The sequence below is a fragment of the Pleurodeles waltl genome, chromosome 6, assembly GCF_031143425.1.
Source record: "Pleurodeles waltl isolate 20211129_DDA chromosome 6, aPleWal1.hap1.20221129, whole genome shotgun sequence".
Taxonomy (NCBI): domain Eukaryota; kingdom Metazoa; phylum Chordata; class Amphibia; order Caudata; family Salamandridae; genus Pleurodeles; species Pleurodeles waltl.
The window spans coordinates 1669462077-1669483163 of NC_090445.1; the positions used below are offsets into that span (position 1 = coordinate 1669462077).

General features: G+C 41.6%; 1 protein-coding gene across 2 annotated transcripts in view; it reads right to left on the reverse strand.

The window, feature by feature from the left end:
- The window catches only part of PHF19 (PHD finger protein 19), a 162974-nt gene that overhangs the window by 65147 nt on the left and 76740 nt on the right, over window positions 1–21087 (reverse strand). For both annotated transcript variants that reach the window (XM_069241650.1, XM_069241651.1), the window contains exons 6-7: window positions 19056–19204; window positions 9144–9239 (exon numbers count right to left, since the gene is read on the reverse strand). In XM_069241650.1, coding sequence (XP_069097751.1) covers window positions 9144–9239; window positions 19056–19204 — 245 coding nt within the window. The remainder of the gene's footprint in view (window positions 1–9143; window positions 9240–19055; window positions 19205–21087) is intronic.

The following is a 21087-nucleotide window of genomic DNA, read 5'->3' on the forward strand; positions in this document are numbered from 1 at the left end:
GAGTTAGAGCTATTAGCATTGTAAACTCAAAACTGGACTTTTCTTGCACACAATTTTTTTTTTTTAAATGAGCGCGATCACGCTATGTAAAACACAGCACGATCGCGCTGCGTGGAAAATAAAAAGATAAAGTAGTCCAGAAACCAGGCTGAAAACATGGAGCCTAGTATGTTTTCAGTAGTTGGTCGGTGTGCTCGAGGAGGGCTAAACACCAGAAGTCATGACATTTGCATGCCTTTCACTAATGAAATCAAGCGGATTTTAAAAGTCAAGCCCACGAACCAATAAAAGTGACGGGTGTGACATGGGTGTAGTTAAAAGCCAAAAGGGAGATTACAACAGGGATGGAGCGCCTTTGCGCTCAACCCTAAAAAGGCCACCAGCTCATTCAGTTAAGTCATATTTTGTAGCAAGACAGGAAGAGCACATGTAGGCCTGGACTAAGAAATAAGAACATTCTGATGCCTTGCACAGGAAATGGAATTCAGAGTTTTGCAGTAAAAAATGCATTTTGACAATTTTCTCATAACAGGTAACGCCAGTGCAAACCTTGCAGAAATTACAATTGGACAATCCAACACAAGGAGTTCAGTGTAGTAAAATGAGATTCCACACCTTCCCATCACAAACTTGGAGTAGGAGGTATTTACCATATCTGATCAATAACACACTCTAGGGTACAATTACCATTTCTGGTAAATTTGTCTATTCTGAATGACTCATGATCATGGTCTTAAGGCCTGATTTAGATCTTAGTGGAGAGGAATACTCTGTCACAAAAGAGACAGATATCTCGTCCGCCAAATTACACTCCCATTCTATCCTTTGGGGACTGTAATGCGGCAAATGGAATATCCGTCATATTTGAGATGGAGCATTCCCTCCGCTCTTAGTCTGAGGTTTTCCACAGTCCGTTTTCCAATTCTTGCTGCCCTTTGGGAATTAAGGGTTTTTGGCTCTATAACTTTGTGGCTCATCACTTAAGCGACCTATTCACCCGTTTACATATTATTTGGATTTTGCTTTTACTTCCTGCCAGTGGAAAACCACCCCAAGTAGGATTTTAAGCAGTTTGTGCTCTTTGTGCCTTCTCGATGCTCCCAAATGTCAAGGAACTTCTCCGAGGCTCAACCTCAACCACACAAGCTGTAGCGTGTTCAGATCAGTCCCACACACCCTGTTCCACATGCCAGTTCTATTGAAAAGGCTACTTAGATATACAGATGTCGGAATAGAAATTCCTGCCGATCAATTTACCCAGTTGTTGATGCACCACACCAGAGTGTGTACTATTACAATCAGGATGTGAGGGAATGGGGTGCTGAAGGGACGACTTGTGAAAATATCAGAAATATTTACCCACCATAAGTGGCATCACATACACAGAGAGTGTAAGCTTGCGTGTTAGTGAGCGACTATGTGTGTTTTTCCTGCTTTTGGAGTTTTGTTTTTACTCCTGGAACTCGGCAGGAAATCTGGGAATAACGTTTGGTGAGTATCTCTCAACGAAGACCAAAAAAACCAGCATTATCATATCTACCTAAGCATGTATGTAGCAGCGCTTGTATGTCAAAGAACGAGCCCAGAAGCTCGGGCATATGATTCAGGTCATTTGCGATAAGATAGGAATCAGGTCGAACTACTGCGTGCAATATCAGTGCTCTCTTTTTATCATCTCCAAGTGCCAAGATGCTCATAGTGCTCACATATGAACAGCCAGAATCATCGATCTGCTCTTTCGGCATTGGCCATGTCCAACAAGCATTATGGACACGCACTCTATTGAACTGTGCTCAATGGTCATCTCTCTCAAATACAGATTATAGCGAAAGTTACTGCAGGACTGGTGATGCTACTACAAGACTGATGATGGGCACGACAACACTTAGCTCTTCTACTAATCTAGGGAGTAAACTACACTAGTTACTCTTTGAGGCTAGAATGATGCCTAAAACCATGAGCACCAGCTCTCTCACGCTGTTTAGGAAAAAGATCAAGACCTGACTCCAACCCTCTTTGCACTTAGAACTCTACAATCACCCCTTGTTAATACAGAGGCAAGAAACCCACTGCAGTATATCTGTGAGCTCAATAAATAAACAATTATATAAGGATGTCTGCTAATGCACTTGCCCTGTCAGACACTTGTCCTGTAAATCCCCTTCAAAGATGTGAACAATGCCCAGTTTAAAGTGACTTCTGCAACAACCAAACTGTTCTCTAAGGGCTTCACCAGCACCCGCAAGACACCCAAGCAACCACTGCTCCCCACTGATGTGCAGCAGTCACTAAAGCTTTCTGTCAACACCCATCACTTCACTACCGTGTAATAAGCATCTTGTTGATGTGCCGACTGCCTGAAAACTGATTCCCTTTAAGCTCGCAGAAACCTAAGACATCTGGTAATTACTTGTCACAATTACTTTTGTGGTGAACATAAGAAGTATGAAAAACCACATCCACTGTGCATTACAAAGTGGAACATAATGTTTACGATGGATCATTGAGGTGTGCTCAAGTAATGATTTCCACAGATGTCATCTTCTGGATGCATCACTTTTCACAGAATGCTCAAATTTTACTTTGGCTTTACATCATACATTTAGGGCAGTGGTTTTACATCGTGGCAAATATCACATTGCATGTCATTACACTGCATAATAAGGTAATCAGTATATTTAAAAAATAAAAATGTAATTAGGATTGTACAGAAATGAACAATTTTATTTTTATAATTGGTGATATATACATTAAAAGCTTTTTGAAACCACATGATAAAAATGGCAAATTAAAAAAAAATATCACTAGCATTCTTAAGCAGATGTTAGTCAAAATAATTGAAGCATTAACATTTCATTAAAAATGTATTTTATTTATTGACATTTATAAATACATTAAAAAAAATATTTAAACATTTTTGTGAACACGTTATGGCAATTCTAGTGCATAAAGCAATATTTTTCCAATACACAAATAATTTAAGAAAGTTTAAACGTAAAATTATTTACAAATTTAATAGAAATCTATCAGTTATTAAACAATTTAAAAAAGAGTAAACATATTTGCAATTCTTCTTTTTTTGTTTTTTTTAATGTAACACTATGTACAATTTATTAACTTTTGCCTTTTCTACTGAAGGTTTTAATTTATTTTAATTTGGAGTAGAGTCTTTTCCTCTTTATTTGACCACCATTTTATCTTCCACAGGAAGTGTTGCGTCTGTTTCTTTTTACGGTGGAACATCTGGTCTAGGATGGACGGATGCTACTGCTTCAGTCAGGTAAGAAACTGATTTATTTTTAACCTTTAAGCAGTATTTTGAGGTTTGTTTGTTGCAGGGAAAGGTGGGTAAAGTGATACATTAGGCCATGAGTTCGGTAACCTGTAAACAAAAACAAAAAAATGCCAAATTTCTTAGAGTTTGGCAGATAGGATACTCCATCACAAATGTGACAGATGTCTCATCCGCTGAATTACAACTGTATTATAGCCTCTAATACTGTGGATGGGATATTGTTACGTTTTGATCCCAACCACTGAACTCTAAATAAGTTCCTGAGTGCTCATCTGGACATGTAGAGGACGAAGTTAATTATTATAATTTTTTTTTTTAAAGGGTAGATTGGGTTACACCCTACCACCTTCATTTTTCCAAAAGCCTTTTTCATCTTGTTTTTCCCGTTTTGGATTATTTGAATCTTAGACTGAAGAGCTGGATGGGTTTGAGGTACTTGGATTTTAAAGGAAGGGGAGGTGTCAGGGTTTCCCTGACAAACAACTCCCCCCTCCCTTAATTTCTATAGCCTCCCTGTAGCATTCATATTTTCAGTGGTGTTTTTTTGGTTTTGAAAAGTTTCAGAATTTGTATTAAGGAGCAGAATGATTTCAAGGAGTTTGCTTGGTGGGGGCAGAGGAGTGGGGGTCCCACAACAAATACAATATACTTTCTGCATTTTTTTGTATTTCCCGGGGCAGTTCACTGGTTGATGTGTTTAAGATGAAATGGATCTTGAACAGAGGAAATGAATGGAATTAACAAGTTTCTTTTTGGAATGGGATCCCATGGTCTTTACTGACAAAAACACTTTAATACCTTTATTTTTAGCTTTTCTTGGAGTGGGTATTTTGCTGATGTGTTTTCTGGATTTTAGGTGTTTTTGACCATGGGTTGCAGTGCTTGATAGATAGAGGCACTTGGGCTTTACAGGAAGATAGCTGGGTGTCGGAGGTCTCACTGGACAAGCACACCCCGGTCTCTTTAACGAAGGTTGAATACTTCTAAATGTAATTTTATATAACATATTTCTTTTCAATTTTTACTTTAGTACATGACTTGTAATTTCGTAATGATTAGTGCAGTAATTTTTAATTTGTAATTTTTTTCAAGTCAGTAAGAAGTTAGGGCCTGATTAAGAGTTTGGAGGTCCTAGGACTACCAAACTCCTAGTGGCGGTCCGGCCTCCAGAATATGATCCTGGGGGTCAGACCATCAGGAGACCACCACCACCGCCGGGATCAGAGATATCGATGGGTTGGCACCGCTGAAAGTTGTGGTCAGCCACAGCTGTGCCAAGCTCGGCACCACCGTGCTGATCACGACTTTCCTTTCCACCAGCCCTTCCATGGTGGGTCCCGCCATGAAAAGGCTGGCCGAAAGGCAGATTTGGGGCGACAGAGAGACCCCTACACTGCCCACGACCATGGTGGTTGTTGGCCTTCTGGTGTGATTTTTTTTATTTTTTATGCCAGATTGCTGAGTAAAAATAGATAAAACAGCCCTGAATTTGAGTATCTGGGTAGATGCTTTTGATCACCTTTATTGTTGCCAATTCAAAGTCAATTAATATTTTCCATGGGATTACTTTGTTGGTTTCTCATATACAAACCTTTGATGGTATCCTATACACTAGGGACATGTTACTGCTGTTAGATCCCCAGTGTATGGGATATATTTGGCTTACTGGACAGACACATTTGAAACTGCCATCCACCGTACAGATATTGTTTCTTTTTGGGGCTGATGAGGTTACATGCTTTAAAAAATGTTAGTATATGTTTTGGAGGTCTTGGCTTTAATATAGTATGAAAGGACCATTCGACAATGTTAGTTGAAGGAGTTCAACGTAACAGCTGCAAAGGTGTCCAGACGGGTGAGAGATCCCTACACACTTGCTGTTTTCCATTTCTTATAGTTGAGGATGCACTGCAGTTGTTCAGCTACATCAGCAGCGATGCTTCTTTCAGGACAAAAACAAAAAGCTCACTAGAAGTGATAGCGCCACACGTTTTGTTACTTTTTCAACAGTTTCTCTGACTGCAATTTCTAGGGCAATAACAAAGATTATGGGCCTGATTACAAGTTTGGTGGTCAGCAAACCAGCCCACCAGACCCATGGGGAGGAGACTGCTGCGGAGCTGGGGGTCTGCCCACCTTCCCTATTAGGAGTTTTTCACTGGGCTGACTGGTGGAAACCAAGTTTTCTGCCGCTCAGCCCAGTGGAAAATATGCGGCGGCATTGGACTCTGCTCCACATGGAGGTGAGTCCGATGCCGTAGCACAGGGGCCCCACTAGCATCCTCGGAATGCACACTGTCTGCACAGCAGACAGTGCGCATTCCGACGGTGCTGGGGAGTGGGGCCCTTGCACTGCCCACAACAATGTCGTGGGTATTGCAGGGGTCCCCCTGTGGCACCCTGCTCTTGTTCTCCGCCATGTTTTTCATGATGGTTGAACCAGCGGTCTTTTGGCAACACCAACCACCAATCTCGTAATGTGGCGGTAGGACCGCCACAGCCACGGCGGTCCAACCTCCACCCCAAATCGGGTGGTCTTCAGACTGCCAGATCATAACTGGGCCGTTAGTTCTGAGGTCCTTTCAACAAAGTACTCCTGAGTAACTGCTCTGCCCCTGCAACAGCCAGAAAAACAGTTGAAACACTTTTAGGGAGCCTGGAGTTCATCCCATCTATCCCTGCAATAAAAACATAGTCAAGCCTAAAAAGCCTGTTTCGTTTCTCCTCATAGGCAAAACATATTAAGCAGGTTGAATTCTCCACTATTTATTTTTCTGTTGGAAAAATATTTTACAATTAATATTTATTTTAAATAAATGATGTGTCATATACCTATGCTCTTTTCACTGTTTTTCTATTCTACCTTGGGTTCATCATTGCAGTATTATTTTTCTCTTTTATTTGCTTGGTGTAGGATTTCCTTGAAGTGATATCCTTCTTTCTGGTTCTCCGGAAATGTGTTTAGTAAAAATATTTGCTAATGTTTTATATTTTTTCTGCTGAAAAATAGTTTGTATTAGTAAACATATCTTCTCTGCGTACAATCTTTTAAAAAACGTTTTGTTAATTGTAAATTCTTCCAAAGACTATTTTAATCATTGTGAAATAATTACATTTTAGACACCTGTCAATATCAAGATTTTTAGTTTTCAGATTTTTCTTCAGGTTCAGGAATACTTCTGCTATTAGAGGTACATATTTTTCTAGTCAGTGGCTGTTGTAAGATGTAGGTTTATCTTGATAACACACACACACATATATATATATATATATATATATATATATATAGACACACACACACACACACACACACACACACACACGCGCGCGTGCAAGTAGTACATTTTCTTATTTTTCCTAGCCTAGCTTATGATAAATGTTTGTTGATTATTTTGTGTGTGGGGGCGGGGGGGTGCTTAGCCTTTTCAAAAGGTATATGGCACTGTTGTGTCCCCTCCCTTCTGTTGAGTCAGACGTCTACTCAGGTGGTCATTGCTTTGTATAATTTTTTTTTTTATAATAGATGTTTTAATTTTTTAACAAACATATATACACTGTTAATTGACAAGCATATGTTAAATGTATTGCTTCATTTTTAACTATATGATGACGTCGAACGTTAGGAGATCCAATCTCCATCATTGTAGACAAAGGTGGAGCATTATACTTCATTTAAAAAAAGGTGAAAATATATTGTGATGGAAATTTACATCTTATGTTCACAGTTTCAGTTTTGATTTGCAACTATATGTAAAGATTTACTTTTAAAATAATGCAATTTATAAAAAATACAAAGCATCTTGCAAAGACATGCGATCTGGTAAGAAACAGGCTGTAAAATTCAAAGACGTAAAGTAATGCAATGTAACAACTGTCATTCTCTCCACTGATGTGGTCTTGAGGAACCAGAATTCTCCAAATCAAGCCTGGGGTCCTCTTCTTGTCCACTTCATGTGACCGCAGGAAGATAGCTGTATCTCTCTGAGCATCTAGTCCCAAAAACAAGTGCACTCAAAGAAGGCTAAACAATCATTTAGCTCTTGATAAGAAAGTTCCAGCGGGTTCATTTCAACCCCTGTAATTTGTTGGTAATTAATTTCGACAGAAAATCTTCAACTGTAATAATTTCCTTTTTTTTGTACTTTCCATTAAAATAGTCAACATTAATTATACTTACCCATAAAAAAATGTGATGGACTACCTATATTCTGTATAAAATAGTATAAGGAAATTATAGACTAGGGTGGCACCATATTATAACTTGACTGTATAAATGCAACATGTTTAGGTGTTCTCTTCTGATAGCCGTGGTTGGACTCCTTAGCATTCTACATAATATTAGGTAACTTATAAAACGCAGAGATGCCATAATTAATAATCTACATGTCCTGGTTTCTATGATGTGGGCCCAGCCTTTGCACTATGATTCATGGAAAGAGGACTGGTTGTGAGTTTGACGCAAGCTATCTGATCGATGGCGTTTTCATTTTTATTCTTGGCCAGGATAGTAATAGCATCTGCATTCTTAATGTTTTAAAATAACATTATATTCTTATTGATCCTTTAATGAAAATTTTATTTATCATCGTATTGTATTGTGGATCAACATCACTATATGTTTTTGGAAATATTTATGCCCTTTCATGGTTTGCTAGACTACGTTCTGAAAATGCATAACTTTTTCCCAATGCAACACCTGCGAAATGCAATAGAACGAACTCTGCAATGCCAAAATAGCTTGTTAAATTCCACATCGGTAAACAATTAAAATACATGCTTGATTTGGCGCATACAACCAAGTTGAACCTAAGCTGCAAAAGTTTCCTACAATGTGAGTCCTCCTAAAACATTCGGACTCTTATAGTAACTCCCCTCTTGGCATTCAGTGCAACTGAAGGTTTAAAAGTGTTTCTAATGTAAATAAAATGGTGCAGCAATTTCTTTATGCTTTACCAAAAAAAAAAAAAAAAAAAAAAAAATAACACATTTGAATTTGGTAAAACTCTGCATGAGTAACTCGACTGTGCAGCTGCAATATTGGAAATTAATTATCATTTAAGTTGTTCCTTTCAGAAATAATGGGCCCGATTACGAGTCTGGCCGTCCTGGGACAGCCAGCCTCGCAGAGGCAGTCCGACCGCCACATTACAAGGTGGGCGGGCGGACACGTCAACCGACCGCCGTCTCAGCCAGGATCTCAGATCCTGACAGGTCGTTGGCGTTCTTGGTTGTAATCAGCCAGGGCGGCGCTTAAGTCGTCGCCGCCCTGCTCATTACAACCTTGTTCTCCACCATCCTTTTCATGGTGGTCTGACTACCATGAAAAGGCTGGTGGAGAACAAGTACTCATGGCGGCCCCTGCACTATCCATGCCATGGGCAATGCAGGGGTCCTCCTGCCCAGCACCCTTGAAATGCGAACTGTCTGTTGTGTAGACAGTGTACATTCCAAGGGTGCTGATGCCCCTGCGTGCAAAAGCATTGCTGCCGGCGCAATTATGAGCTGGGAACAATGCCGTTGCACCTTTCCCACTGGGCTGACCAGCGGGATCCTTGGTTTCCGCCCGTCAGCCCAGTGGGAAAGGTGTAATAGGACAGGTGGGGAGACTGCCAGCTCTGCGGCTGTCTCCTCACCACGGGTCTGGCAGTCGGGTTTGCTGACCGCCAAACTCGTAATCAGGCCCAGTGTTTACAAATCTTTAAAAAGTGTTTTTTTGTCAAAATTATTTTATGTTGAAATAATTAAAAAAAAGATTTCACTGGCGATCAAATAAGAACAGTCTATACAAATCATTCTTTCTATAGCAAGAGCTGTGGCTGCCAGTCAAGGCTGTGGGTGATAGGCCTACCTGTCTCCGAACATCATGGGCTCATTAAGGCACTGAGTGCAGGCTTCGTGGAACCACTGCCGACATCTGTAGCACTGCAGCATCTTCAGATACCACCTGTGAAAAGCAAGAAACCATTTCAACCAATCAAAATAACCACCAGCAGCTGGAGATGATGTGTGGCATTGTGCCCAAGCAAACTGGATTTTATCCACACTCCAAAGAGCATGTCAACAGCAAAACAAAAAGATGACTTAAGATGTTTGTGTTAATTCTAAATTGTAGTTTATGCTGGGTGAATCACAAGCACACTGGAGAATGTTCTGCATTATTTGCAACACCCAAAGGTTATCTTCCCAACTCTTAACAGTTGCAAATAGTTAAATATTCATTCCTTTGCAGTCTTACACAAAGGATTCTGAGGTGTCAGCAAGCACAAGTGTCCCTAAAAGTACACAATGTCTGTTACGTCATTGCAATTTATGAACAGGAGCAACAGATTCTGGGAGAATCAGTACACAAATCTCCACCCAGAAGTGCATTACTTCCTTTGCTCCATACCACTTTAGTATTGTTCATGTACAAACAGTTCCTGGGATCAGTAGGCAAATGTGCCCCCAAGTGCACTAGTTTCTTTGCTTCAATCCACTTTAGGTACAGTCCAGAGCAATGAATTCTGGGGGAACTGGGAGGCAAAAATACAGTACATCATATACTTCATCACTCTTTAAAGACAAGGTCATGCAAAGGATTCTGGTGGATTAGTATGCAAAAGTACTCCTAAGAGTATGTATTGCTTGTTTTCATCCCACACTTGATGCAGTGGTGTGAAAATGATTGGTATGCAACTGTGCCCCAAAAAGTCCTCACTTTAACATACCCACTCATGCCTGCTCCCATGCACTGCAAATTTCAACCAGAAATACTACATACTCTATGGAGGATAATAATATACCAAGCATAAGCATTGCAGGATTTCTATTTTTAGAAAGACACTTTTAAAGACTGGATCCTGGTTTATTTCCTTGTTTATTTTTCCATTAGACCTACTCTCTTGTAAATAAGACACCAGCCCTGATAATTTCAACTCCGCATTTTGAAAATTCTTTAAAAAGAGCAATTCATAGATAAAGACCTAAGAAACCACACAAAATAAACTTATATCTAATAGTACATTTTAAACATCACAATTCAAATCACGAATAATCCTGATTAACTGACTCCAACTTCGAAATTAGATTTACTTTTAGAAGAGATTTAATGGAAGCCAGCTTTCAAAATATAGTAAGTCCTGCATCTGCTCTTATTTATGCTGTGAAAATCTAATTGGTCAGTCTAGCAACTCTGCCTTTTCTGCAAGGTCACCAGAGATTTTTTATTTTTTTCTAAACATTAAACTTTTGCTGGCTTTAGGGCTCTGCACACTTTACTACTGTAAACATTGTAAAGTGCTTGTACTTTCCCTCTAAAGCATGTGCATATTTTGCCTAAAAACTCCACATATTAATACCTACTGTTCTTCTTTATTTACTTTGACGATCTTGATGTGGCTTTGCTCAGTAAATGTTTCTCCTTTTTTCTAATTTGGTTTGTGAGTCTTATTAAGTTGTGTTCTTTACTTTGAAATTATTAGTAGTGCTTGAACTTGGAACATATTTCTCTGGTGATTGTCTGTGGCTTACGCCACAGCTACCAGAGGCAGAGATTCTCGTGGAACTGTGTTCTGCCCTAACTAGAGTGGGTTTATTGAGTTGGTAGTGGTACCCACTCCCAAACAAATAATCCTATTTATTACAGTCATTGGATTTGGGTAACATTTGTATTTTTGTCAGAAGTATGTAGAACAAATTCATGACACTAATCCGTCATTTCGGGGAGCTCATTCCACCTAAGAAAGGGTAAATAAAATCTACCAGCCCATGTGCAAGTCTCAGATAGATTGTGAATGGATCTAACAAATTACACTTTAATGACTGGTTAAAAGGGTAGCCAGTAAGATTACTGGAATAAAAGAATACATTTCACCACTCATTCACCCATTCAGAATAGGTCTCTGTGATAGGACCATTCTAACTGGCTGTTGGTACTCTGGAAGAACTCATACTGGAATGGATTTGGGAGGTTTTTTATCCCAATTTTGCTATACTGGTGAACTTTTGAGCAAACCTCTACTTCCTGCCCTATTACAGAGCAACAGAGTGCGGTAAATCAAGAGGAGCCTGAAAGATGACTGAAGATGATGTATAGCAAGTGGGGACAGATGAGCATCAATAGATAACTGACTTAAGTAGTAGTTGCGTCAGATTCCAATGAAACTTAACTTTTTGCAAATTTGGGATAATTGGAACGCAATACAGCTTCTTGTTTGAAGGTATCCGCCTACTGCCACGGCGATGGCCGCCAAAACACCGTCGCTGTGGCTACCAGCTGCCCGCCATATTATGTCCGTAGCCAGAATTCCACCAGAAGAATGGTGGAATTCCGGCGACGGCCATGGTGGCAGACGGTGGTAAGGTGGCGCTGCTGCCAGCAGCAGCGCCACGCCAGTAGACCACTGCAGACCGTGTCATGACCCATGATACAGCCTGGCGGTGTTCTGTTGGCAGACGCTGTTGCTGGCAGCAGCGCTCAGTCTCGTCTCTTGCCAGAGGACCCCCTGAAATCAGGTAAGCTGGGTGCTCCAACAGGGGAGGGGGTGTTGTGTGTGTGGGGTGTGGGTGTGTGTGTGTGTGTGTGGAGGGGAGTGTATGTTTGTGTGTGCATGAATGTGGGTGTGCATTGTGTGTGGTATGTCTGTGCATGTGTAGATGTGAGTGTGCGTGTATGTTGTGTTGTGTGAATGCGTGGGTGATTGTATGTATGTAAGTGTGTGTGGATGTGTGTGTGAATGGATGTATGCATGCGTGGGCGAATGTCGGTATGAGTGTGTGTATGCATGTGTATGATGGTGCACGAATGTGCGTATATGTCGGGAGAGGGAGGGTGAGAGAGGACTCTAGGGAAGGGGATGGGGTGGGGAAGACCTCTATCAGTGACAGGGAATGAATTCCCTGTCACTGATAGTGCCTACCATCATGGTTTTCGTGGTGGTAAGGAAGCCACGAAAACCATGGCGGTAGGCGGGGTCATAATCCCGTGGGTGGGACAGTGACGGCCGCCTGGCTGGAGACTGTAGTCTCCAGCCCGACGGCTGTTACCGCCCTGGCGGACGGAGTGGTACATATTTTGGGGAAAGGTACCGCCAGCCTGTTGGCAGAACTTTTCTCCAAAATACTGCCGTCTGCCAGGGTCATAATGAGGGCCTCTGTTCTCACCAGCGTTGCACTTTGGGATACATATATTATGGGAAAGTTTAAAAACATTTTGGTGGTATCCTTGTGACTGGACCACGAACCACAAATTACCAAGGTATTTTAGAGTCAAGGTCTGGTACCTTCCATCAAGCCAGAAGACCTTCTCAAGAATCTCACTCTTAACCCCCCAGCCGCATTTTATTGAAAATAAAAACATTGAAATTCAGTTTTGATATTGGGTATATTTGTGCCTCTGTGGGATGCTGTGCTATGAGTGCTGAGTAAAATATCTCTACTTTGGTAATCAACCTTCATGACCCTGTAGCTAACATTTATTTTTTTTGGAACACTGAAGTTAAATAAATGTTGTGTTTGGCGACAAAGGGACGGAACATCAAAAGACAGGGGGAATTGGTTCAATGTGTCTGAAGAAGGTGAAGGGACCGCAAATAAGCTGGCGGTTAAAAGGTGGCTCCATTTTCACAGTGCTCCTCTGGAGAATAAATAGATGGCAGGTGTGAGAACTTGAACACTAGATATGTTCATCATCCTTGATGGCCAGGTCAATAGCACAGTCTGTCTGGCCTGTTGGTGAATGGACAGACATGGTCATGTAGGTAATGAGATCCCAGTTTCCAGATTGCTCTTAAAAGGAGAAGATGTGTCTAATTCAAACTGCAGGATTTAAGAGCTTTTTGCCTCCACACGTCTCTATTTATTTTACTTAATAGGATATAATGGACTCGTAATACGGCTGGTGGTATATCCGTCACTTTTGGGACGGATTAACACCTTCCTCCAAAGTTGTAATCAGGCCCTAAAACAGATAAAACAAATTCTTGCATGTCCTTACATAACTTAGGGCAGCATCACAATCTGTTTCATACATTTAAAAGTCGGCAAATGAAATACCACACAGACAGCTGACTGTATGTCACAATACTGAGGTCAAAAATATCAACATGCACATATATAAACTCTGTGACAATCACTGAAAGCACTATCAAATTAAGTATACATGGGGACTACAGGCATAACTCTGGACTCCACATCTTCCTACCTTGACAATATGTTGGTATTCAATATTGTGGAGCCAATAGAAGTACAGACCGATATTAAAATCTCATGATTATGCTAGACCATCCATACAGATGTTCGTTTAGAAACATATTAGTACCAATTCCGGTTTCTCAGCATAAATTTCTAGTTTTTAGGTTCTTTTCTACTCTTCTAAATAGCTGACACAATATGGGACAAGATGGCCAGATCTGTTGTGGCAAAATGCTGGTGAAAAACTAATAGGCATTTTGGAAATTTTAAGTGAACATTTTTTGCTGTAAAATGCCAGATTTTATTTCATTTTTTCAACATTTTTGGAGAAGAGTGACCCTTTTGAGGAAGGTGGTCTCACCAGCTCCACTCATTTCCTGCAATCCTGTTTTAGATGCTGTGCATGGAGGCAGCGGTTTATGCCATTGGTGAAAGTGGGCGGAGCGGGAAAAAGCGGATGACAGCCACCTAATTAAAGTGTTGGGCACCAGCAGCTTTTTACCCACAAATGAGCACTTGCTGAGTGTGGCTACAAGAGAGTGCAGGAGTTTTTAGAGCAAAGTGAAGGTGGCAGAAGTTCAGATGGGCTCCAGAATCCTAAGTGTTAAAGTCTACCTAAGGAAAGGCTCCAATGGGTGTAAGGAGTCTAGGGCCCTCATTATTAGTTAAGGCCTAAATTCCAATCCCTGTCCAATCAGAATTATGAGGAGTGTGATAATTATCACACCCTCTAAATGTTATCCTCATAAATTCCAAAAGGTCAAATGTGCCAGAAAAAAAAAGGCAAAACATGCATTATTCCATGTGTTATGCCACACCTTCTCTTTAAACTGTTGGAATAGGAGGCATTAACCACATGTGGCAAATTCCTCACCCCCAAGGTAATGGTACCCCATGTGGTAAACATTTTGACAAACCTCTTACTGAGGATATACAGGGTAAAAGGCTCTGTGTGTTAAGATTCCCATTAAGTTGCAGTCATGGGAGAAAAGGCGCCAGGCTGCCAGCATATGATGATGCCCTTTCAGGGCCCACGTATCTGTCACTAGTATTAATGTGACCACGCCTCCGGGATGTGCCAGGACAGTCTCGTTTTTCCCCCCATCTGTGCTCGACTCCCGGAAAATGTCAGTAGTTTTAGCAAAAGCCTGGGTTTTCAGAACGGGCGTTCAATGAACACAGAGGAAGGTACATGTTGTTGTGTGTTTCAATGCAGGGTAACCAGCCCTTCTCAAGGAGCATTAGTCCTTCTTCTATGTTCGCTAATTGTCCCGGTTTTTGGGCTTCAAAACCTGGTAGCGCGGAGAAGGCACGTGCACCATGGCAGCCCCTCATGCTTGCCCCAGAGGTGAACAGAACGAATAGAAAGCGAAAGCAGGGGGCAGGAAGGCGGTACCGCTGCGCAGAGACCTGACTCACCATTTCCAAACCACAGAACACGTGCTCCGTTTATAAATGAGTCATCCGTTTACAAATGACTCAGATCGAGCGGGCTCTCTTCAGCAAAGCAGAACAAATGGTGTGCAGACGGATGAGCATCTGTTCGCCACCGGGCCTCTGGCCAGCAGCCCTGGAACTAGGCAACACTGTGCGGTTTATGTAGCCGGTGTTAAATTATGCGGCACGCTCTCTAAAAATCAAGATTCGGTTTACTCTGCGCTTCCACGGTTTATGCTGCAGGTCAAACGACGCTGCTTTGTGTATTTACATATAGTGTGGAATTTTGAGAGTCATTTAACCAGAATGGGTAAATTTACATAGGATGAACTTTTTTGGGGATGGAAAGCAGAAATCAAATACAGATTTTATAGCTACTTCATACTCTCCATGCCATGTCACTTCCTTAAATATTGTCCTCCCTTTCCAGTCCATGCTACTGAGTTGGAAATTCGTTACTTCCCTTTCTTTGGGTCCCATTTTTGCCACTCATTTCCCCTCTATCCAATCATGTCCTATTTTCTGAAATTGGACCACTGTGTGACAAACAACGGCCTATGTGGTAATTACTTAAATCAAGTCACCCTCGGTCCGCTTGACTCCTGCATCCAAAGTGTCTCCTTAAGGGGCCCAGATTCCAGCCCAGTGTTTCATGGCCCGGATCGGAGCATCATGTGGAAAGAGACTTCAAGATTGCAGACTTGAGTCTGGTTTGATAGTGCACCAGTCAACATTGTCTATTGCTACCAATTCTTTAAAATATACATTTAGTGGGCTTTGTCTCTAACAGAAGAGTCTTCCTCATTCACCTCCTGCTGGTTGGTTTGGACTCCACTTGCTAAGGAGTGATTGCATTGCAATGCATGAAGGACTATTAAACATCTTAAAAGCACAATGAATCAGGGCATCAAATTCATTACCTCACTAATGCATTGTACATTGAAAGAAATAATTTACAGGTGTGTTTTTTAAAGTACTCATAATGCAAGTCAAATATATTTGCTTTGCCAGTGCTTGTTAACCCCTAGGCCAGAATGCTTTCTTTTAATATTGTAAAGTGCAAAACAGTAACTCCCTTCAATTTCAATTTAAGGGCCTCATTACAAGTGTAGCAGTCAGAGGACCGCCACACTCGTGTCGACGGTCAGACCACCGCACTCCAGGCGGTCTGACCGCCCAATTACAACCCTGGTGGGCAGACTCGCCAGGGGACCACGTTTCTGCCAGGAACATAGCTGTACTCAGCCAGAGCGGCGCTGAATTCTGTGCGCATTCCGATAGTGCTGGTCACCCCGCCGTGCTAGGAGACAGCACCCGGCTCCTTTAAGGAAGCTGAGTGCTATTTCGTGGCACTGTTCCTGCCGGTCTACACCGGCAACAAGACAGCGTTATCACGCGCTGTCCTTGCGCTCTCCGCACTAATGGACGCATTACTAAACGTATAGTGACTGAAAGAAATAAGGTTGGGCCCAGAGGGACCCCGTGTCTATCACCGTATGTAACTACGGATATACTATTTGACCAATACTTACGAGTACGGCAAGCCGCATAGTGCCAAAGACAGGAGCACTAGCCACAAAATATGGCAAGACTGACTATTTACATTGGAACCAATGCTATATTTTAGGGGCTACAGCAACCCTAGTGAAACTATTCCTCATCCAAGTCTGAATCTATGAGCCTTGAAAAAGTCCGCTAGGACGAAACACGTGTTGGCTGTTGTCTGTTCTTGGATTAAACACTCCTTGCAACTCTACTCATTTTGAACTATATATTTATTATAGAGACTCAGAGTGCCCTGGTCCCTGTTTCTTTCTCAAACTGTTCCTGCCAGTCTGACCGCCAGTCGGACTGGCGGAAATATTGTAATAGGGCAGGGGAGAGGAATGCCTCCCAGCGAGTCTGGAGATCTGCGTTGGACCGCCAAACTTGTAAAGAGACCATGAGTGTCTGCAGACTCTGAAATCAACATTTGATGTAGGTTACCTTTTCCAAATGTTTCCCATATTTATTAACTGGCATTTTCAAATGGGAGGCTTGCCTGCAATGATACAAGCTGACCATTGGCCATAGTTGAGGGAAAACACTTGACATAGAAACTGAACGGCTTCTAGGCGCCACAAATCTACACGACTGTGGGCTTTAATAAAAACTGTTCACAGAGGTTTGGGTCAAAGGGTGAGAGGGTTCGCCATAAATAAATTTGTACGATAGTTATTACACTCACAGTGTAGATACAATTGTTTTAATAAATCGACTTTCATATATTGTGAATATTTTTGTTTTTAAAGAAAGGAATGATTCTCCAGGATTGCAAATGGCTTTTACACCCACTGCATCAACACTGGACTGATTCTTAAAGATTTTTACTCTTCTAAATTGAACTTAGAAGTGCACAAAACACCAATGCAAGGGTAAAACTATTTCTGAGTCACAGAATTAGAAATGGTGGAAATTTACTCGCACAGTGGGATTCACATACTAGGAAATTAAGTCAGTATGGTGGAATATCTGTGTTCATAAGTGGAGTAGAAGGGGTGGGGTTTGGGGTGCTCTTCGGGGATTCACCTGTAAAGCTTAGTAAACTCAACATTCTTGCTGGTGGTGGGTGGGCATTCAACAACTTGTGACTAGTTTTCAACCCCGGAAACACATGCAACTTTACTCCAGGAGAAAGTACATACGAGGATGGGAATGGGGTGGGGAACACACTTAATATTTATGGGATATGGGGTTGAGGGCTTTCCTGGTGTGATATTTTTCCTGTGGGTAAGAAAGGTGAAAAAAAAGTTGCATCAACATTTTAGTATCACCTTTCAACATGTAAACTGGATGCTGGTTACTATTCCTAAACGCGTAAATACCTAAATATTATAGCACTTTGTGACTACTAGTAGACATGAGGATTTCAGAAATCCAGTAAAGTAACACATTTACACTGAAAGGAGGAGTAATGCTGAAAGTATAAATTTCTGAGGTCGTTTCACGAGATGGACACCTAATGCTCACATAAGCACTTTTTCCAAATTCAGGAAGTTGCCTAACTCGCTCTGAAATGCTACGATTATGAAATTAATGACTTCAACTGTTTTAAGGGATTTGTGAGACACAAATATAGAATTTAGTAATTCTATTGCTAGCATGTATCCAACACAAAACTGTATTTTTTCCAAAGAGTGCTCAAGAAAATCAAACATTGTTTTATTTTTGGAAATTTTTGTGGGAAGACAAACCTTAAATTTAGGTCACTCATATTGTCACAACATTATTCAAAAAGGGCCCAATAATGGCCCGAATAGTTTTCCCAAAATAAATGTACTGGATTAAAAATGTTCCAATTTCAACCAAAAACACATTTAAAAAAACACCACAGATAACATACCCCTGAAAAAAAGTGGTTGCAAAACAATCAGTGTTTTTCTTAAGAATTTTTTGTTCACTCATCTTTTTCTCAGACTCCATTTTTACTGTACTAATACACTCAGTGCTTTGCAAACAAATGAGCACAACACGTCCTGTCCACTGATGACATCCATCTTTTGTCTTCTAGTTCACACCACAGCTAAGGTAGTTTGCACCACATCTAAGGCGCGGGTCAATATCTTTGCCTTGCACCCTGTGCGACACTCTAGTGCCAACATATGCTATTCTACACATGATATGTTTCTGGCACCCTACAGCTAAGCTGACAGAATGGTGGCTGCAGACATTTCATGTCATCTAGCAATGTTTCAATACTGGTCAAGCAGTTCCCTATTCTGTCTGGTCCAGTGCTTAATTTGTAAATAAAAACGTGCCGGTGCCCAAAGCCCTCCTGTTAAACACGCGGCTGCTGCAATTAAATGTGGGAACACGGAGTACTGAGGTAGCCTAATCCTGAAGCTATCTCGGGCCTCGTCAATCCATTTAAAGCCCCTCCTTGCCCCTTCAGCTCACTCTTGCAGCTTTCTACTTTCTCCCTTTGTGGCGCTTTTTCGTTTTTCTCTTCCCACGTCTTTCCTATATGTGTCTTTTGCTCGCAGTAAATGCTAGAGGCAGAAGAATGCGCGCAGGCACTCAAAAGTAAGTGCCGGTGCTCAGCACCGGAAACAACTAGCACAAATTAAGCACTGGTCTGGTCACATAAAATTAAAACATTGAAGTGGTGCCTTACTCGCCAGGGCCACCGCAGTAACAGTAACACTGCTGGTGATTGGTCCGGTGCAGCGAATCCCATTCCAGGTCTTGCGGGCAGTATGGCAGCACCATTTTGACAGCTAGCAGCGTTTTAGCGATTGCACCTTTCTTTAAAGCACCTCCTTTCTGAAAGAATGTAAAAACCGAGTGAGATAGAAAGAACAAAAATGGAAAATGATCCTTTTTATCTTACTCCAATTTATGAGTCAGTTGACATAGAAAGCTAGATTAACCAATATTAAGAAAGTAAAGCGTATATCTAGAGTGCTATAAGAAACATAGCTAAATAGAGCAAAATCGTATTACAATCCCATACACAGTTGAACAAACAAAACCATAATCTACTTTGCACCTCCACTGGGAAGATGGACTAAACATAAAGGATCCATGCATGCCGACCAAACAAAGAGCAAAAAAACTAAGTAGGCCTATGAGTTTCTAACAGGTGCCAGGGAATATTTACATCCATACAGCTCAGAAATCATCTTACAACCTTTACCTCAATAGGATAAAAATCCCAAGCACCCTTCTGAGGTCTAAGGTAATGTATACACCTTGACAAAGGGACACAAAGTAAAACAGAACACACAAACGTAATACAGAGTTCCACAATCAATATTTGTTTTCATTAGCAAGTAGTTAATGTTGTGAAATTGATAGTCAATGCTCATGAATGGCCTGCCCCAGAAGACGTAGTCCTCATTGTGATGTAATGTGATCTCTATGCCAGTGGTCTCTGCATTGGACTCCCGTAAACCTAATCAACACTCTAGAACAGTGGTTCCCAACCTGTGGTCCGTGGACCCCTGGGGGTCCGCAAAGCCTTCTGAGGGGGTCCGCGACTGTTTAGAAAATAAAAAAAAATCTTAACGAATATTGACAAATTAGGTCCCCAGCTTCCAGTAATGACTCAGACAGGGGTCCCCGGATTCCAATGATGATTCAGTGGGGGTCCCTGGGTACAATGAATGTTTAAATGGGGGTCCAGATAAATCAAAAGGTTGGGAACCACTGCTCTAGAATGATTCCAGAATACCTCACCCAAGCAGGCTCTAAACTGGGGTGTATGCACCCTCATTACTGCTGCATTAAAAGCCATACACTCACTACTAGCTGCTAGCAGCAATCTATGTTAAAGAGCTCTGCATTGCTCACCGCGTGATGCAAGGGAAAGAACCCATCAAAGTCAAACTCAATCTTTTCACTCAAAGAAAGCAAAATGGCCTGCTCATGAGCAGCCTTCAGTTCAAAAACTGGCAAAACAAGCATTCCTGGGAGTCCTTTCCCTGTACAAAAGAGCAAGCTGTAGAACACCCCCAAAAGAGAATAAGGATCATCCAACATCACCTAGAGTTCAGGAAGCAACATAGACCTGACTGTCTACTGGTTTCTGGCTACGGCTTACACTGGTTTGCTTATGCATATCCAGGCCCAGCTCCCCCCATTGCTGATGCATCTCTCTTGCTCCTGTCTTCTGCTTGCTTTCTTACCCCATTTTTTTCAGTGCCTTCTCCTTGCTTTCGCCTCATTCTCACTGCTTTCTCCTTGCTTTTTCCCCATGTTTTTTTGAGTGCCCTCTTCTTGCTTTTCCCTCGTTTTCACTGCTTTGTCCTTGCTTCTTCCCTGTTTTTTTTGTTTGCGTGCCCTCTCTTTGGTTTTCTGTTGTCACTGCTTTCTCCTTGCTTTCCCCGGTTTGTGTGTGTTCTCCTTTCTTTCCCTTAGTTTTCAATGCTTTCTCCTTGCTTTTCCTATGTTTTTTGTGCCTTGTCCTTTTTTCCCCCTAATTTTCACTGCTTTCTCCTCGTTTTTCCCCCTGTATTTTGTGTGCCCCCACCCTGCTTTTCCTCAGTTTGCACTACTTTCTTCCGGACCTACAAGAGCCTGGATAGTCTGTCGGGTAATTAGCCGCGCTTTACAAATCCTGATTGATTGATATCCAATATCCTATATGAAAGACATAGGTACATGCTGGCGCAGCAAGTTTGGGGCATATCTTCGAGCCTCGCACA